This window comes from Petaurus breviceps, unplaced genomic scaffold, assembly GCF_028583685.1.
Source record: "Petaurus breviceps papuanus isolate PSGF00001 unplaced genomic scaffold, PetGlider_PUasm1.0 90845, whole genome shotgun sequence".
Lineage (NCBI taxonomy): Eukaryota > Metazoa > Chordata > Mammalia > Diprotodontia > Petauridae > Petaurus > Petaurus breviceps.
Window position 1 is genome coordinate 14391626 of NW_027187359.1, and position 15379 is coordinate 14407004.

Consider the following 15379-nt stretch of genomic DNA (forward strand, 5'->3'; position numbering starts at 1 on the left):
GTGTGTGTGTGTGTGTGTGTGTGTGTGTGTGTGTGTGTGTGTGTGTGTGAAGTGTCTGAGCCTGGGTTTGAGCTCAGGTTCTCTTGACCCCAGGGTTGGTGCTCTATTCACTGCACCACCTAGCCGCCCCTGCCTTTATATTCTTGTGGTTATCATGTACATAGATCTTCTGGTTCTGTTTACTACAGTCTATATCATTTCACACTTTTTCTCTTGAATGTGTGTAGCAGCAAGCACCCCAAACGTCCTCAGGGTTTGCAGCTACCACAGGTTCTTGGATCTGCTTTGTTAAAGGAAAGCAACTCAAAATGGGTTAACAAGCTTACTTTAATCAGTCAGACATATATCGTTTACCTTGTTCAGGAGAAAAGGTCAGCACCCCGAACCTCAAAGCATACAGGCAGAATTATCAAGACAAAAACATCAAGTAGACAGATTTCCAAACTGTCCAACCATTACATCCATACCCAGTCAACATCTGGGTTTCCACATTCTGGGTTTTTGAAAGCCGGGGGACTCTCAACAACGGCTTCCCAGAATTCAGATCAAATCACAGAACACTTCTCAAAGTGAGTCCCAAAACAAAGCTACACATCAGGGCTTATATAGCCTTCTCCTGGCTCAGAGAATGTAACAACCTTATTGACCCACTGGCCGATCAAAAAGTATCTACTGAAAAACAAGCCTCCCTCCCCAGGCTTCTGGTGCACTTTAGCCTAGGGGCAGGGAAGATCTTTAAAATTTACATTCGCATTACAATGTGTTATATTGATTCTTTTTTATTTTTTCCATATACCATAGTTTGTTCAACCATATCTCAACTGGTGGCATCCACTTTTTTTTTTAACTTATACATTCTTATCCTCTGTCTTTGACCTCTTTGGAGTATATACCTAATATTGGTATATTGCTGGGTCAAAAGTTATAAACAGCGGCTTTTTGGGCATAGTTCCAAACTGTTTTCTAGAATAGTTGGAACAATTCAGTTTTACTAACAATGCCTTACTGTATTTCTTCTCCTGTAGCCCTTCTAGCAATTGACATTTTTTCCTTTTGTCATCTTTGTAAATTATTCAAGTATGATGTAGAATCTCAGTTATTTTCATTTGCATTTGTCTTATTAGTAATGGAGGACATATTTTCATGTGTTTTTTTTATAGGTTGCATTTCTTTTTGAAATCACCTGAACTGTGACTTTTTTCTTTTTGAGGCTCTGAATCCTTTTCCTCTCATTGAGGTTCAGTCTTGCTCCTGTGTCTCTGTCACTAGATCTTAGATGTACATGGTTCCCTATGAAAACTACATAGATAGACATTCCAGTTTTAGATTCAACCCATTATGCCTCTTTCTCTTTTCTTTTTTGACTTCTCTATCAGGAGGACCTCTCTGAAGCATATGACAGTCTCTACTTTAGAAAGACCTTTTCTCTGATGATCTAATGTAATGATCTAATCATCTTTTTTGCCTTTTGTGACTCTTCTGCTATTGCTTTTCATTGTGTTGAAAAATAAAATTAATAATTTTCTTTCACTACTTACACTTGTTACACTACTCTATAATGTTTTACAAATGATTTTGTACTTTAAAACTAGTATTGCCTTGGCTATCACATCTCTTTCCTAGATAAAAAATGCTGACTTAGGCTGTTTCTGGGCTATTTTGGACTCCTTGTTGTGGTGATACTTTATATTATTTAAACTTCTTTTAGAAATGTTGACATTCAGAGGCAATGCATTTTATCCTTTTCCAATTTCCAAGAGTCAATAGCCTGTTTAAATAGGTCAGTTTGGAGACTCTTCATTGCACTTAGTGTCTTGTTATCTTTTATTTTTCTGATTTTATGTTAATTTTGACTTTGGCTCAGACCAACTAATGATCTAACTGCAAAGCAGCTGATTTTAAAACCTATGCTTGTAACAAGATGTTTTATTTTCACTTCTTGTAATTTTGTGGGTACTATTTCTATACAGTGCCTTTAAGCTGTATTCTTGAAGAAAGTATGTATGACCTATATAGGTATGAATCTTTTGAATTATCTACAAGCTGTTTGCCACTTGGCTTTCTTTATCCTGAACAGTGTTGTCCAACATTATTGATTGCCCTGTCTTGTGCACACCTTCATATTAGCATCATCTCCTAAAAAGCTACATGTTGACTTGGTCCTTGGAGAGTATTGTTTTTCATAGAATTTTTCTAGTTCAGCTGCAAAAGAATTGGCACAATTTTGGAATCAGTCAAAAAATTGCCTTGACAAAAAAAAATGGGATTTAGAGGGTAGTTGATAGGTTTTTTCCCATTAAGCTCAAAATTCAGTTTCTGTTCAACAGTCATTTAATAATAATAATAATCTAACTTTTATATCCCTTCATGGTTTAAAAAGGGTCTTTTGTAGTTAAATAATTTGAAGCTTATAACAGCCTTATAGGCAGTGCTATTAGCTAAATTTTATAGATAAAGGAAACAATGTTCAGAGAAATTAAATTATTTGGCCATTTTATAAAGCTAAAAACTGAACTTAAGTGCCCTTTTTGTAACTCCATAATTTTATTCTGTGTTAAGTGCTATCTAGGACCACAAACATGAAAAATGACATAGACCTTGAAGGAGTTTACAGTCTCTTGGGCAGGTGAGGGGCTGAGACATATACATAATTATAATTTTCAGTGGATGCACAGTGTCATTTGTGTGCCTTTAACTGGTCCAGCTCACAACTGTTATGGGCCACTTCTTGTATGAGATTATTGTTCATTTTTTTTTATAAATTCTCCCTCAATGATCTATGCCATACATCTTTATTCTTCTTTTGGGTTTTTTGTGATTTTACAGGCAAAATAAATCACTGGGGCCTCATGATATAACTGAAATGCAAGTTAGACTATGATTAAATGCTTAGGCAACACCAGACTGTCATTAGAGATTGGAGCAAGGAAAGATAAAAAATTATGTCATTTAGAGAATGAAAGGCTCCTAGATACCATTTAGTCTGAGCTCACAAATTTTGCACATGAGGAAGCTGTGTCAGAGAGGTGAGATGTTACCCATTGAGTGACAGCACCAACATTCAACATGCAGATGCTCTGACTTCATATCTAGGTGGATAGGAGAGAAGGCTTCATGGTGTTCAGCAATCAGAAATATGAGAGATCCTGCTGGGTGCAGGGGATGGTAGAGAACACATTTATGGGTATTGGAGAAAGGACAAATTGGAGAATGTCCACTTCATTCTGGGATGTACAGAAAGAATGTGAAGTAGATTAATGTGAAATTATCCTGGGGACTTGAAGTTTTCTTATGTGCCATAGTCAATAGGTAGCTACTAAAGTTTTTTTCCCAAGTCTTTTGGAAATATTTTTTTCTATTCTCTAGTCTTTCCTCTTGAGGAAGTTGGTTGGCCAAGATTTACAATTAAAGAAAAAGCCCTATATGAGGAAGTAGTCATAGTAGGACTGACACATACACACTGCTGCCATATTAAAAAGAGTGTTTTTAAAATAAACAAAGGTCTTAATTAATTCATCATGTTTTATTCATTTTTTTATCATTTTGGCTATGCTTTAATTTCTGAAAATGAAATGGATAACAGCCCTTAATTTTGGAATTCTCTTGCTGAGTAGGTTATTTAGAGTTGACATAGATTTGATATATAAATCATCACTGTTGGGTAAAATTTTTTAGCTTTTATTTTTGACTCATTTTATTATTTTCATTTAAAAGTGGTACAGTGATTTTACAAAGTGATATAGTAATGACTTCTGTTTCTCAAAATTCTCATCTCAAATTTTGTCTTTGGGCAAACAGGATTTTGAGACTCCATTATTGGCCCTCTGTTGATTGTACCAGCTTCCTCCCAAGGGAAAAATATGTTATTACCATGTGTGTAATATATCTCCCTTATTTCAAGGAGCCTAAAACCTTTTTTTGTTGGCATTTTACTTAGTCATTGAACAAATCTGGAAAAATGATAGCTTATTACTATGAAGGCCATTTTATATATAAAGAAACTGAAGTGTAAAGAGGTACCAGCAGAATAAGAGACAAAGTTTAAGTACCCTAGCTTATAATTTGATATCACAAATCTTGAATATTCCTTTTGTCATGTGGAATGGTATCTGCAGTTTTGGTAATGAGTCTCATTGAATAAATGAGAATAAAAAGTAGAAAAAAATTGACTATAATACAGGTGGTAAAAAGTTCTTTAGGTAATCAAGAACATGTCTAAATAGGTTTTGTGTAACTCCTGAAAGTAGTAGGCAAGCCTGAAATTGAATATGTAATGGTACAGATGCTAGAGATGTGGTTTCATTACGTGGAAAGTATCTAGATTTTTGAAAATAAAAGGCTGTTACATTGTTATATAGAGAGTCTGTTTTTGATGTTAGTACAGTACTACATTTTCTGAGATTGAGTACTTGAAACTATCATATTAATCCAGGCATGACTTGACAGTAGTAATGGCCACCCCCGGTGCAGAACTGATAGTTGATTAGTGTAGCTTTGTTTTTATTGATATTATTGTTATAATCTGCCACTGTCTTCCCTACTCCTATGGCAGTCCTGTCCCTAGACTGTTCTCTGATATTGCTTTTATACCCAAAACATTTCTTTGTGCCTACTTCTCTGTCAGGGAGGTTGAGTTTATTACTGTTTCTTAAATACTGTTATTTGAGAAATAATAATAACAACAATGAGGAAATTGTAGTAACAATATTTTTCATAGTGCTTTTCCACTTCCAAATCCATTTCCTCAAGAAAACCCTATCAGGAAAGTAGTGGAAGAAATACTGTCTGCCAATGGATGAGGAAACGTGGGCTCAGAGAAGGCATGACTTGCCCATAGCCCCATGGTTAGTAAATGATAAAGCCAAAACTTAAACCTAGCTCTTCTGATTTGATCAGTATTCTTTCTACAGTACGGTTATCTCAATGAAAACATTGTATTTCATCTTAAATTCTCTCATAGACATTCTTAAGATATAATCTTTGACAAAATAAAGTTGAGGCTAGAAAGTTAGGCCTCCATTAATTGTATTGGGTTAGAAAGTTTGCCTTTCATTACTGTTTTTGAAGATATGTTTGCAGTTTATTTGCAACAGATTTATATTTTTAGTTAATGTATTTTTTAATCTTTTTATTTAATTACAAATTCTCATTAAATTTCTTTCTCTGATCTTATATAGTCTTTAGTATACTATTGGTGCTTAGTAAATATTAAATATTTCCATTTTAAAGCAGGACAAAAGGATCAAGCTGTGGAATGGTATAAGAAAGGAATTGAAGAGCTAGAGAAAGGAATAGCTGTTGTAGTCTCAGGACAAGGTAAGGTATTGTTCTGGTTTGGTGTACATATCTTTCTAACGTTATGCTTATTTATGAGGTTTTTCCCTGATGGTGCAATTCGTTTTTCCTTGTTAAAGTTAGAAAACAAAACTTTAATACATGTTCCCCTACAATTATTTATATGTAACAAAATAGGGAGAAGGTATGTAAAATCTTAGAGTAATTCTTGTCTGCCTTTGGAATCCATTTCAGAGACTCTAGGATTTGAATATGTCCATTATTCATACACAGTATTGTGACCAAGTGACAATGAATGAGGAAAGTATATCCATGAAAGAGAGGGGATGTTCAACAGTGTCAGAAGCTGCAGAGAGGTCAGGATGATTGAGAACTAAGAGATTTAGCAGTTGAGGGAGTTTGGTGACCTTGGAAAGAGCAGTTTAAATTGAGTAATGAGGTTGAAAGTCAGATTGTAAAAAGTTGAGAAGTGAGTAGGAAGTAAAGAAGTGCAGGCAGTGAGATTAGACACATTTTTTTTTCTAGAAGTTTGGCTATTAAAAGGAGAAAAAGAGACAAGTAGACATAGAGAGACAGGAAAACAATAGGATGAAGATCAAGTGAAGGGTTGTTTTGTTTTTTTTTTAAGAATTGAGAGACCTGGGTAGATTCTAAGGCTAGAAGGAAGAGCTGGTCAATAAGAGGAATGAAGGTCAGAGCAAGAGGGATGGTAGAAGTGACAAACTCCCAAAGTATATAGGAGGCATAGCTTGAAGGACATGGTCGACTTTGACAAATTGCAGAACTACTTCTTTGTCAGAACTAGGAGCAAAGGAGTAGGTAATAGGAGATGATGTAGTGAGAAGTTGAAGTTCAGAAAAGACTCTATTTTCTCCCTGCTGGAGGAGAAATGGTTTGAAAGAATTACTCAGAAGGTTATAAAAGAGGATCAAGTCAGGGAAGAATAAAAGGATGAAAATTAGATAATGTGAATTTTTAATGGACCTACTTAAATCCCCCTTTATAGATTACTTATTTTATGCTAATGGTTTAGAATAAGATTTTTGAAGAAAATGACTTTAGATTTATTTCAAAAGATAAGAATAATGCCATAACAGACCAAGTCCCATTAACCAACTGCAAGGAATAATCTAAATTATTTTACTCTACCTGAACTAATTGACTAATTTAAAAAATCTTATTTAAAAAGTTATTTCATAAAGTGAATTCTAACTTTCTAGGATTTATTGGATTTATATTGTACATAAAACTCTAGATTGTATTTCTGTAAAGGAACAGATAATTTAATGAACTTTGATTTTTTTTCTTCTCTTAGGTGATCAGTGTGACAGAGCTAGGCGCCTTCAAGCTAAAATGATGACTAATTTGGTCATGGCCAAGGACCGTTTACAACTTCTAGGTACTGTTAATATTTTGGGTAGTAGACTTAATGATAATTGTGTAAGTTTTAGTTTACATGGATATAAAATTGTGATACCAGTTGTTAAAATATACAAAAATGCACACTTTCAAATTTAACCATTTATATAGCCAATCCTCCCAATTTCCACTCCAAAAAAAGAGTAAAATTGTCTGATAGATTATCTGTTTACTTTTTTGTTCAGGTGGTCAGGGGGAGTTGGAAGGAGAGTGATTATTTTTATTGGTAGTTTAAAAAAAAACTTGAAAAACAGTAAAAGAAATCCTGTATTGCCTAACTGCTGAGACAAGTTTCCATAACTTAAGGACTATCTGCCTGCCTTAATCAATGTTACTCCCTTAACTCCTACCATAAATTACTTAAGTTCTGTACATATTTCATTCAGAATGATTGGTATTGCATCACTATTCAAAAAACTGTCTCAGAGAATGTTATAGTAAAGCCATTCTCTTTTCTTGTTCATACTTTTCTTGTTCAGTTTTGACTTTATTAGTAACATAAAATATACAATGTGACTAAAATAATGACTGTTTTTCTTCCATACCTTATATAAAAATAGGCAGTTATTATCATAGCAGTGACGTGCTAAAACATGTTTCAACTTGTAGTAGCAGATTGGATAATTTTAAGTAGGAGGCTGTGTCTTTTATTTGAAGTGTTATGATAAAGTAGCCTAGCCATCTTTTCAGATAAAATCTCATCCAGAGAAAATTCCTTTATTTCTCAGATGTAGTCTTTATCAAAAATTGGTTTATTTGGGGGAAGGAGTTTTAAGTGAGATTCAGCTCTATGTAATGTTTCTGTGGGAGAAATTAGTTGAAATTTGACTTTGGACTTGAATTTTGTTGTAAGTCAACACTTTGATTTTCTACTTTATAATAAGATTCACTCCTTTTATTTTCTTTTTCTTTTTTTCCTTTTTGGAGAGGGGAAAGTAGAGCAGTTGGGGTTAAGTGACTTGCCCAAGGTCACATGACTAGTTTTTTGTGTTAAGTGTCAGAGACCGGATTTGAACTCAGGTCCTCCTGACTCTAGGGCTGGTGCTCTATTCACTGCACCACCTAGCCTCCCCTATTCCTTTTATTTTCAGTCCTTCACTCTACAGTCTGTGTAGCTAGTGATTATTATAAGCTGTAGGTTTATATCCATATATGTAAAGACTTGTTGGAAGCCTCATGGGATAGTAGGTAGAGCCATCCTTGGAGTTTGGAGGCCCTGGGTTCATTTTTATGCCTTGATACATAACCCATGTTTCATCCTGGTAAAGGCATTTAACCTCTGTGAATCACAGTGAACCCACTTATTAAGTTACAGGTGAACTGCTACAAGAATAGTTCCTTATATGGAAGTCCAGGCCAAAAAAGAAATTATAAGTACAAGTAAAATATAAAGCATTTAGACTTTTCTTTTATCAGAATGACAATGAACAAATCATGATTGTTAGACCTAAAATTTAATTTTATAACATGCTTTAGTGATATACCAACTTTAAATTACTAAAAAAATTATCAGGCCATGACTTTGTATTTTCCATTTATAAAGGAAATACTTTGGAGATAGAGATAAAGTAAAAACCTAGTTAGGTGTAAAGAATCAAAGAATACAAATGGTGAAGGAAGTTTTTTGTAGTGATTTTGCTCATTCCAGGGAAAATAAATTATTTCATTTAGAATTCCTTGAGGTTCTTGTTTGCATTTTTTTTGGGGGGGGGAGTGAAGGAAGGAGAGAATATTAAGATATACAGCAATTCCCTACAGTAGTACATTTAACAAAAACTAAATATGCTAGGCTTTTTAAAAATTGATTTTGATCTAGGTCACAGTCTTAGGTGGCAGTCCTGGGGTAAGGAAAAGTGCTGGCAAGGCAGAGCTTGTCACAGCTGTGGCAAGGGAGTCCTCCTCACAGTTCTGGGGCAGGTGCCTAGAGGTAGCTCTGATAACAATTGCACAAAACCCCAGAAATTTGGGACATAGCACTCTCCACTCTGGAAGCAGAGTTCTACCATGGCAAAGAGCTCAAAAAGTCAAGTAATTAGCTGAGAAAATGAGCAAATGGATGAAAAGGAATCAGACTATAGAATCCTTATTTGGTGACAAAGAAGATCAAAACAGAACCATAAGAAGACAACAAAGTCAAAACTCCTTCAACAAAAGCCTCCAAGAAAAATATGAACTGTTTGCAGGCCATGGAATAACTCAGAAAAGATTTTGAAAATCAAGTAAGAGAAGTAGAGGAAAAATTGGAAAGAGCAATGAGAGTGATGCAAGAAAATAATGAAAAATGATTGAACAGCTTGCTAAAGGAGACTCAAAAAATACTGAAGAAAATAACACCTTAAAAAATAGACTAACTTAAATGGCAAAAGAGCCAATTAGCAGAAGAATGCCTTAAAAAGTCGAATTGGCCAGATGGAAAAGGAAGTTCAAAAGCTCACTGAAGAAAATAATTCCTTCAAAATTAGAATGGAGCAAATGGAAGCTAATGACTTTATGAGAAATCAAGATATTATAAAAACAGATCCAAAAGAATGAAGAAGTAGAAGGCAATGTAAAATATCTCATTGGAAAGAACCTAGAAATCATCCTTCAAGAAATTCTCAAGGAATATTTCCCTGATATTCTAGAACCAGAGGGCAAAATAGAAATTGAAAGAATTCACTGATCACCTCTTAAAAAAGATCCCCAAAAGAAAACTCCTAGGAATATTATAGTCAAATTTCAGAGTTTCCAGGTCAAGGAGAATACATTACAAGCAATCAAGAAGAAACAATTTGAGTATTGTGGAAACACAGTCAGGATAACACAAGATCTAGAAGCTTCTACATTAAGGGATCAAAGGGTTTGGAATATGATATTCTGGAGGTCAAAGGAGCTAGGATTAAAACCAAGAATCACCTACCCAGTAAAAGTGAGTATAATACTCCAGGGAAAATTATGGACATTCAGTGAAATAGAGGACTTTCAAACATTCTTGATGAAAAGAACAGAACTGAACAGAAAATTTGGCTTTCAAATGAGAAACATTAAAAGGTAAACAGGAAAGAGAAATCATAAGGAACTTAGTAAAGTTGAACTGTTTACATTCTTACCTGGAAAGATGATATTTGTAACTCATGAAACTTTTCTCAGTATTAGGATAGTTGAAGGGAATATGTGTGTGTGTGTATGTATACATAGAGGGCATAGGGTGAGTTGAATATGAAGGTATGGTATCTAAAAAATAAAATTAAGAAGTGAGAGAGGAATATATTGAGAGAAGAAGAAAGGGAGACACAGAATAGGGTAAATTATCTCACCTAAAAGAGGCAAGAGAAAGCTATTACAGTGGAAGGGAAGAGCAGGGAGATGAAAGGGAATGAGTTGATTTTACTCTCATTGGATTTGACTTAAGGAGGAAATAACATACACACTCAATTGGGTATCTTACCCTACAGGAAAGTAGGAAGGAAGGGGATAAGAGGAGGGGATGATAGAAGGGAGGGCAGATTGGGGGAGGGAGTAGTCAGAAGCAAACACTTTTGAAAAGGGACGGAGTGAAAGGACATAATAAAATAAATGGGGGGTGGGATAGGATGGAGGGAAATATAGTTAGTCTTTCACAGTATGACTACTATGGAAATGTTTTGCATAATTACCCATGTATAACCTGTATTGAATTGCTTGTCTTCTCAGTGTGGGTGGGTGAGGAGGGAAGAATGGAGAGTATCTGGAACTCAGAGTTTTAAAAACAGATGTTAAAAACACAACTGGGAAATAAGATATACAGGCAGTGGGGTATAGAAATCCATCTTGCATTACAAGAAAGTAAGGGGGAAAGGGATATGGGGGGAAAAGGGTGAAAGAAGGGAAGGAAGACTGGGGGAAGGGGTAATCCATATGCTTGCCATCTTGGGGTGGGGGGTAGGGGAGACTTGGAGAGAAAATTTGTAACTCATAATCTTGTGGAAATGAATGTTGAAAACTAAAAATAAATAAACACATTCTAGGGGAAGAATGGTTTTAATAGATTTAGAGAACCATAAGGAACAATGATAAAGAAAATCAAAAAACAAGATAAGTTCTTCCATCCATTTCAGGACTTCACAAAAAGACTGCTAGAGTTTCTGAGCAGAGATAAACCAGGGTTTTACAGGTTACATCACAGTATGACTACTATGGAAATGTTTTGCATAATTACACATGTATAACCTGTATTGAATTGCTTGTCTTCTCAGTGTGAGTGGGTGAGGAGGGAAGAATGGAGAGTATCTGGAACTCAAAGTTTTAAAAACAGATGTTAAAAAGTTGTTTTTAAACACAACTGGGAAATAAGATATACAGGCAGTGGGGTATAGAAAGGCAGAAAGCAGAGTAATTAAGCAACATAGACCTAGAGCAGTGGCCCAATTAGCAACCAGCTCAGGAACTGGGGCTAAACTAGTATTCAGGCATTGAAGTGCCCAGGGAGCCCACACTGAAACCTCAGCAAAAGAAAGAACTAGGAGGGGTAATGGGAAGCAAACTACCAATGGTCTTTTAGGGGACCTACTATCAGTAATCCACGACATCAGGTGGAAGCTTGTCAGGCCTACAACAAGGGATCCAGGTCCATGTTTGGAACCGTGCAAGAAGGAGGAGACAGAAGGAAACAAAGCCAAAATCAGTTGAGCCAGAACCCAAGCCCAGGAATTCCTTCAGAAGGTGGGGCCTAGTCTGAGTCACCAAATCCAGAACTGGCAGCAAGACTTGCCTGTACCATCCAAGAGAAATGGGAGGGAGCTGAATCTGATTCATGCATAAAGCTTCAATCCAAAAGCTGAGTCTGGAATTATGGGTAAACAGAAGAAAATCACATAATGAAGGAGTTCTGTGGACTGAGAAAATCCCAAGATGTAAACCCAGAAGAGAATAACTCCACAAGTCCAAGTAAGGCCTCAGAGAAAATAATAAGCCATAAGCACTTCAGTAATACCTAGAAGAAGTGAAATGAGATACAAAATTTAATATTTGAGGAAATTACAATAAAGGAGGAAAGAATGGCCAAGAGAATTGATAACTTAGAATTTAACTTTGGAATTGAACTCCTGAAAATTAAAATAGGCTAACAGAAAGCAATAACTTTGAGATGAGTGAGAAATATTAAAACTAAATAAAAAAATTGAAAAAAAGGAAGAAAACATAAGGTACATACTATCAAATAATAACATCTATAAAATGCTTTAAGTTTTCCAAAGAACTTTACATATATTAACTCATTTGATCTTTACAACAACCCTCTAAGGTGCCATTATTATCTCCATTTTATAGATGATAATTTTGTTGTTCAGTTGTGTCTGACACTTTGTGACCCCATTTGGAGTTTTCTTGGCAAAGATACTGAAGTAGCTTGCCATTTCCTTCTCCATTTCATTTTACAGATGCGGAAACTGAGGCAAACAGGGTCACAAAGCTAGTAAGTGTCCGAAGCCAGATTTGAACTCAGGAAGTTGTCTTCCAAGCCCAGTACTTTTATCCACTGTGTCACCTAGCTGCCCAGTAGATGAGAATACCAAAGCTGAAAGTGTCACACTGCTATTTAATGTCAGAAGCAGAATTTGAACTTGGATCTATCTAATACACTGCCTAGTTGTCTTAAATAGTTAGAATTTATAAAGTGTGTTAAGGTTCTCAAAGCGCTGTTATGTTATGTGAGGTTCACAATAACACTAAAGCTGATGCTATTATTAAAGTGAGGAAAAATATGTTTGACAGAGGTTAAATGACTTGTCCAGGGGTTGCACAGTTAATTAATGACTGAGATAGGATTTTAATTCAGGTTTTCCTGATTGTATATCTCACATTCTCTATCCACCGTGCCACCCAGCTGCCTCAAAAACAACTGACTTGGAAAGCAAGGAGAGAGAATCTCAGAAGCAGTGGATCGCTGAAAAATTATGACACCTCCCCTAAATTATACCATATTTCAAGAAATCGTAAGTGAAAACTTACTCAATCTATTAGAACTCTATAAGGCAAAGTAAAAATAGAATCTGTTAGTCGCCCCATGAAAGAAACTCCAAAATAAAAAACCCCAGGAACATCATGCCAAGCTCTAGAGCATTCAAAACAAAGAAAAATTACTGCAAGTAGCCAAAAAGAAAGAGTTTAAATACTAAGAAGCCATAGTCAGGAAAATGCATATTTGTATCTGGCACTATAAAGAAAAGAGAAACTTAGAATATGACATCCTAAAAGGCTAAAGATAAAGACTTGCAACTAAAAATAACCTATTTTGCAAAACTGGATATGATACTACAAGGGGAAAAAAGTGTTAATGAACGAAATAAAGGACTTCCAAGCATTTATGTGAAAAGGTCAGAACTGAGTAGAAATGTTGAAATATAAATGTAGAACTCAAGAGAAATAGATAAAGGTTTGATCCGTTGGAAAGAACTACATGACAACAAATGGTTTCCATTTTAATAAGGGAGAAGAAACAATTACCATCTCAGAACCTTCATGTCTTCAAGGATGATAGAGAAAGTTAAATAACACATTCAGAGAGTTTGGGGTATGATCCTGATCTGTTTTGCTAGGCCTAGGAGAAGGAAATGAAAGAGAAAAGGGATTTTACTGGAGAGGAAAGAAAGAAGGTGAGGGAACTCACTATCTCACATAGAGAGGAGCATTGGAGGAAGAGTATCCAAACATGGAGGATGGGATTTGGAACATTGCACAACCCATCAACCTTACTTTCGTCTGAACAAGGAAGGTTGAATACACAAAGATCAAAAGAGTATAGACATTGAATTGAACAGCAGAATAGGCAAGGATAAAGGAGAATGGAATTTTTAGTAGGTTAAGGGAATAGTCATAAGCAAAACAAACTCTAATATTAGAGGTTAGATTGCAAAAAGCGGGTTAAAAGGCAGAGTCTGGAGAACTATGATTAGGTTTGGGGAAGGAGAATAGAAGAGGAACAGAGTAGAAACAGATTGCTTTAGTGAGCATTAGTGTTAAAAAGATTCCTCTTTTGCCACCTTCTTTATAAAAATGGGGGACAGGGCAAAGAGAAGAAAAAGTGCAGAAGGGGTAGGATGGAAGGAAATCACACAATTAACAATCATAATTGTGGATGTTATAAACTCATTCACATAAGAGGGTAGCAGAACAGATTAGAACACTGAATCCAACAGTATGTTGTTTACAAAAAACACATTTGAGTTATAAATTTCACTCTGGAGAAACTGAAACAGAATTTAATATGCTTCAGGTGAATTTTAAAAATCACGGGGAGGAATTCTAATTTCAGGCAAGGAAACAGTAAAAAGGAGATAAGCAGAGTAACAACGTTATAAAATTAAAGAAAATTTATCAATTCTGTACTCTGCATTGTAGACTCAAGTAAGCCAGAAACTTTTTTTTTAACTAATTTAGCATTCTAAATGGAGCATTTCTAGCTTAGAGACATACCCAGACATCTAACACAAGGCAATTTAAAGTAATGTTAATAGGAATCTTGAACAGGGAAAAGGTCATAATTATGATAAAATACAGTTTTTGGTTAACATTCTGCCTTAATGAAATAATAGTTACTATTTCCTAAAACTCTTCAGTTCTTTATTATTATTATTATTCCCCTCAAGGATTCTTCTAGAGTAATCAAAGGAACTTCCTTCTTGTGATCAATACCCTTAAACCCTTCAAGAATGGAATGATGGTACAATCCTTAAAGGGGTTATCAAAAGTTATGGATCTGAACAGTATTTTACAAATTAGCAATGATAGCTCTCTGACAGTTACTGAATCGGAACAGAAAGGAGTCTACATATTTTTTAGTTGTGTATGGCATCTTTACCATGACCATGTATTTGGGTATAAAAACCTCACAAATGTAAGCAGAAATATTAGACATCCTTTACTCAACAAATGCAATAAAATTATATTCAATAAAAGGATTTTGAATAAAGGATTAAAATTAATTGGGAAACTAAATCAATATACCTTATAGAACTAAAAACCAAATTATAGGCAGTTTCATCAAAGAAAATAATGAGACAGCTTACTAAAGGTTATGGGATACTGCCAAAGCAGTTCTAAGGGGAAAATTTATATCTCTAAATATTTGCATCAGCAAAAAAAAGAATGGATCAGTAAAGTGGACATTCCATTTAAACTACAAAAGCAAAAATGAAAAGACCCTAACTAAATACCAAAATGAGAACTCTTAAAAATCAAAAAGAAGATCAAATTGAAAAATAATTGAATTGATAAATAGGAATAGGAACTGTTTTTTTTAACCTCATAAGATCGTTAATAAGGTAGTCTGATTTTTTTTTTTTAAAGATTTTTCTTTTTGCATTTTGGAGGGGGAAGGTAGGGCAATTGGGATTGTGACTTGCCCATGGTCACTTGGCTAGTTTTATGTTAAGTGTCTAAGACTGGATTTGAACTCAGGTCCTCTTGACTCCAGGGCTGGTGCTCTATTCACCGTGCCACCTAGCCACCCTGATGTGGTCTAATTTTTAAAAGGAAAAGAAAACCAGAAGTTTGTATGAAAAAGTAATATTCACAGTAACTGAAGGTGAAATAACAAGGAAGCTGTTATAAAGGTCCAGATTAAATAGATGAATATTTGCAAACAAAATAAATTAGATTACCAAGAAATTGTTTCTTTAAACCCAATGTCAGAAAAAGAAAATGACTA

General features: G+C 35.0%; 2 protein-coding genes across 8 annotated transcripts in view; both read left to right on the forward strand.

Moving 5' to 3' along the window:
- The window catches only part of SLC30A6 (solute carrier family 30 member 6), a 388867-nt gene that overhangs the window by 228983 nt on the left and 144505 nt on the right, over positions 1–15379 (forward strand). The gene's annotated exons all lie outside the window — the stretch shown is intronic.
- The window catches only part of SPAST (spastin), a 96188-nt gene that overhangs the window by 13683 nt on the left and 67126 nt on the right, over positions 1–15379 (forward strand). For 4 of the 7 annotated variants that reach the window (XM_069072149.1, XM_069072147.1, XM_069072153.1 and 1 more), the window contains exons 2-3: positions 5230–5316; positions 6611–6694. In XM_069072149.1, the coding sequence (XP_068928250.1) occupies positions 5230–5316; positions 6611–6694 (171 nt within the window). The remainder of the gene's footprint in view (positions 1–5229; positions 5317–6610; positions 6695–15379) is intronic. The other 3 variants (XM_069072148.1, XM_069072154.1, XM_069072152.1) reach the window with 1 other exon arrangement.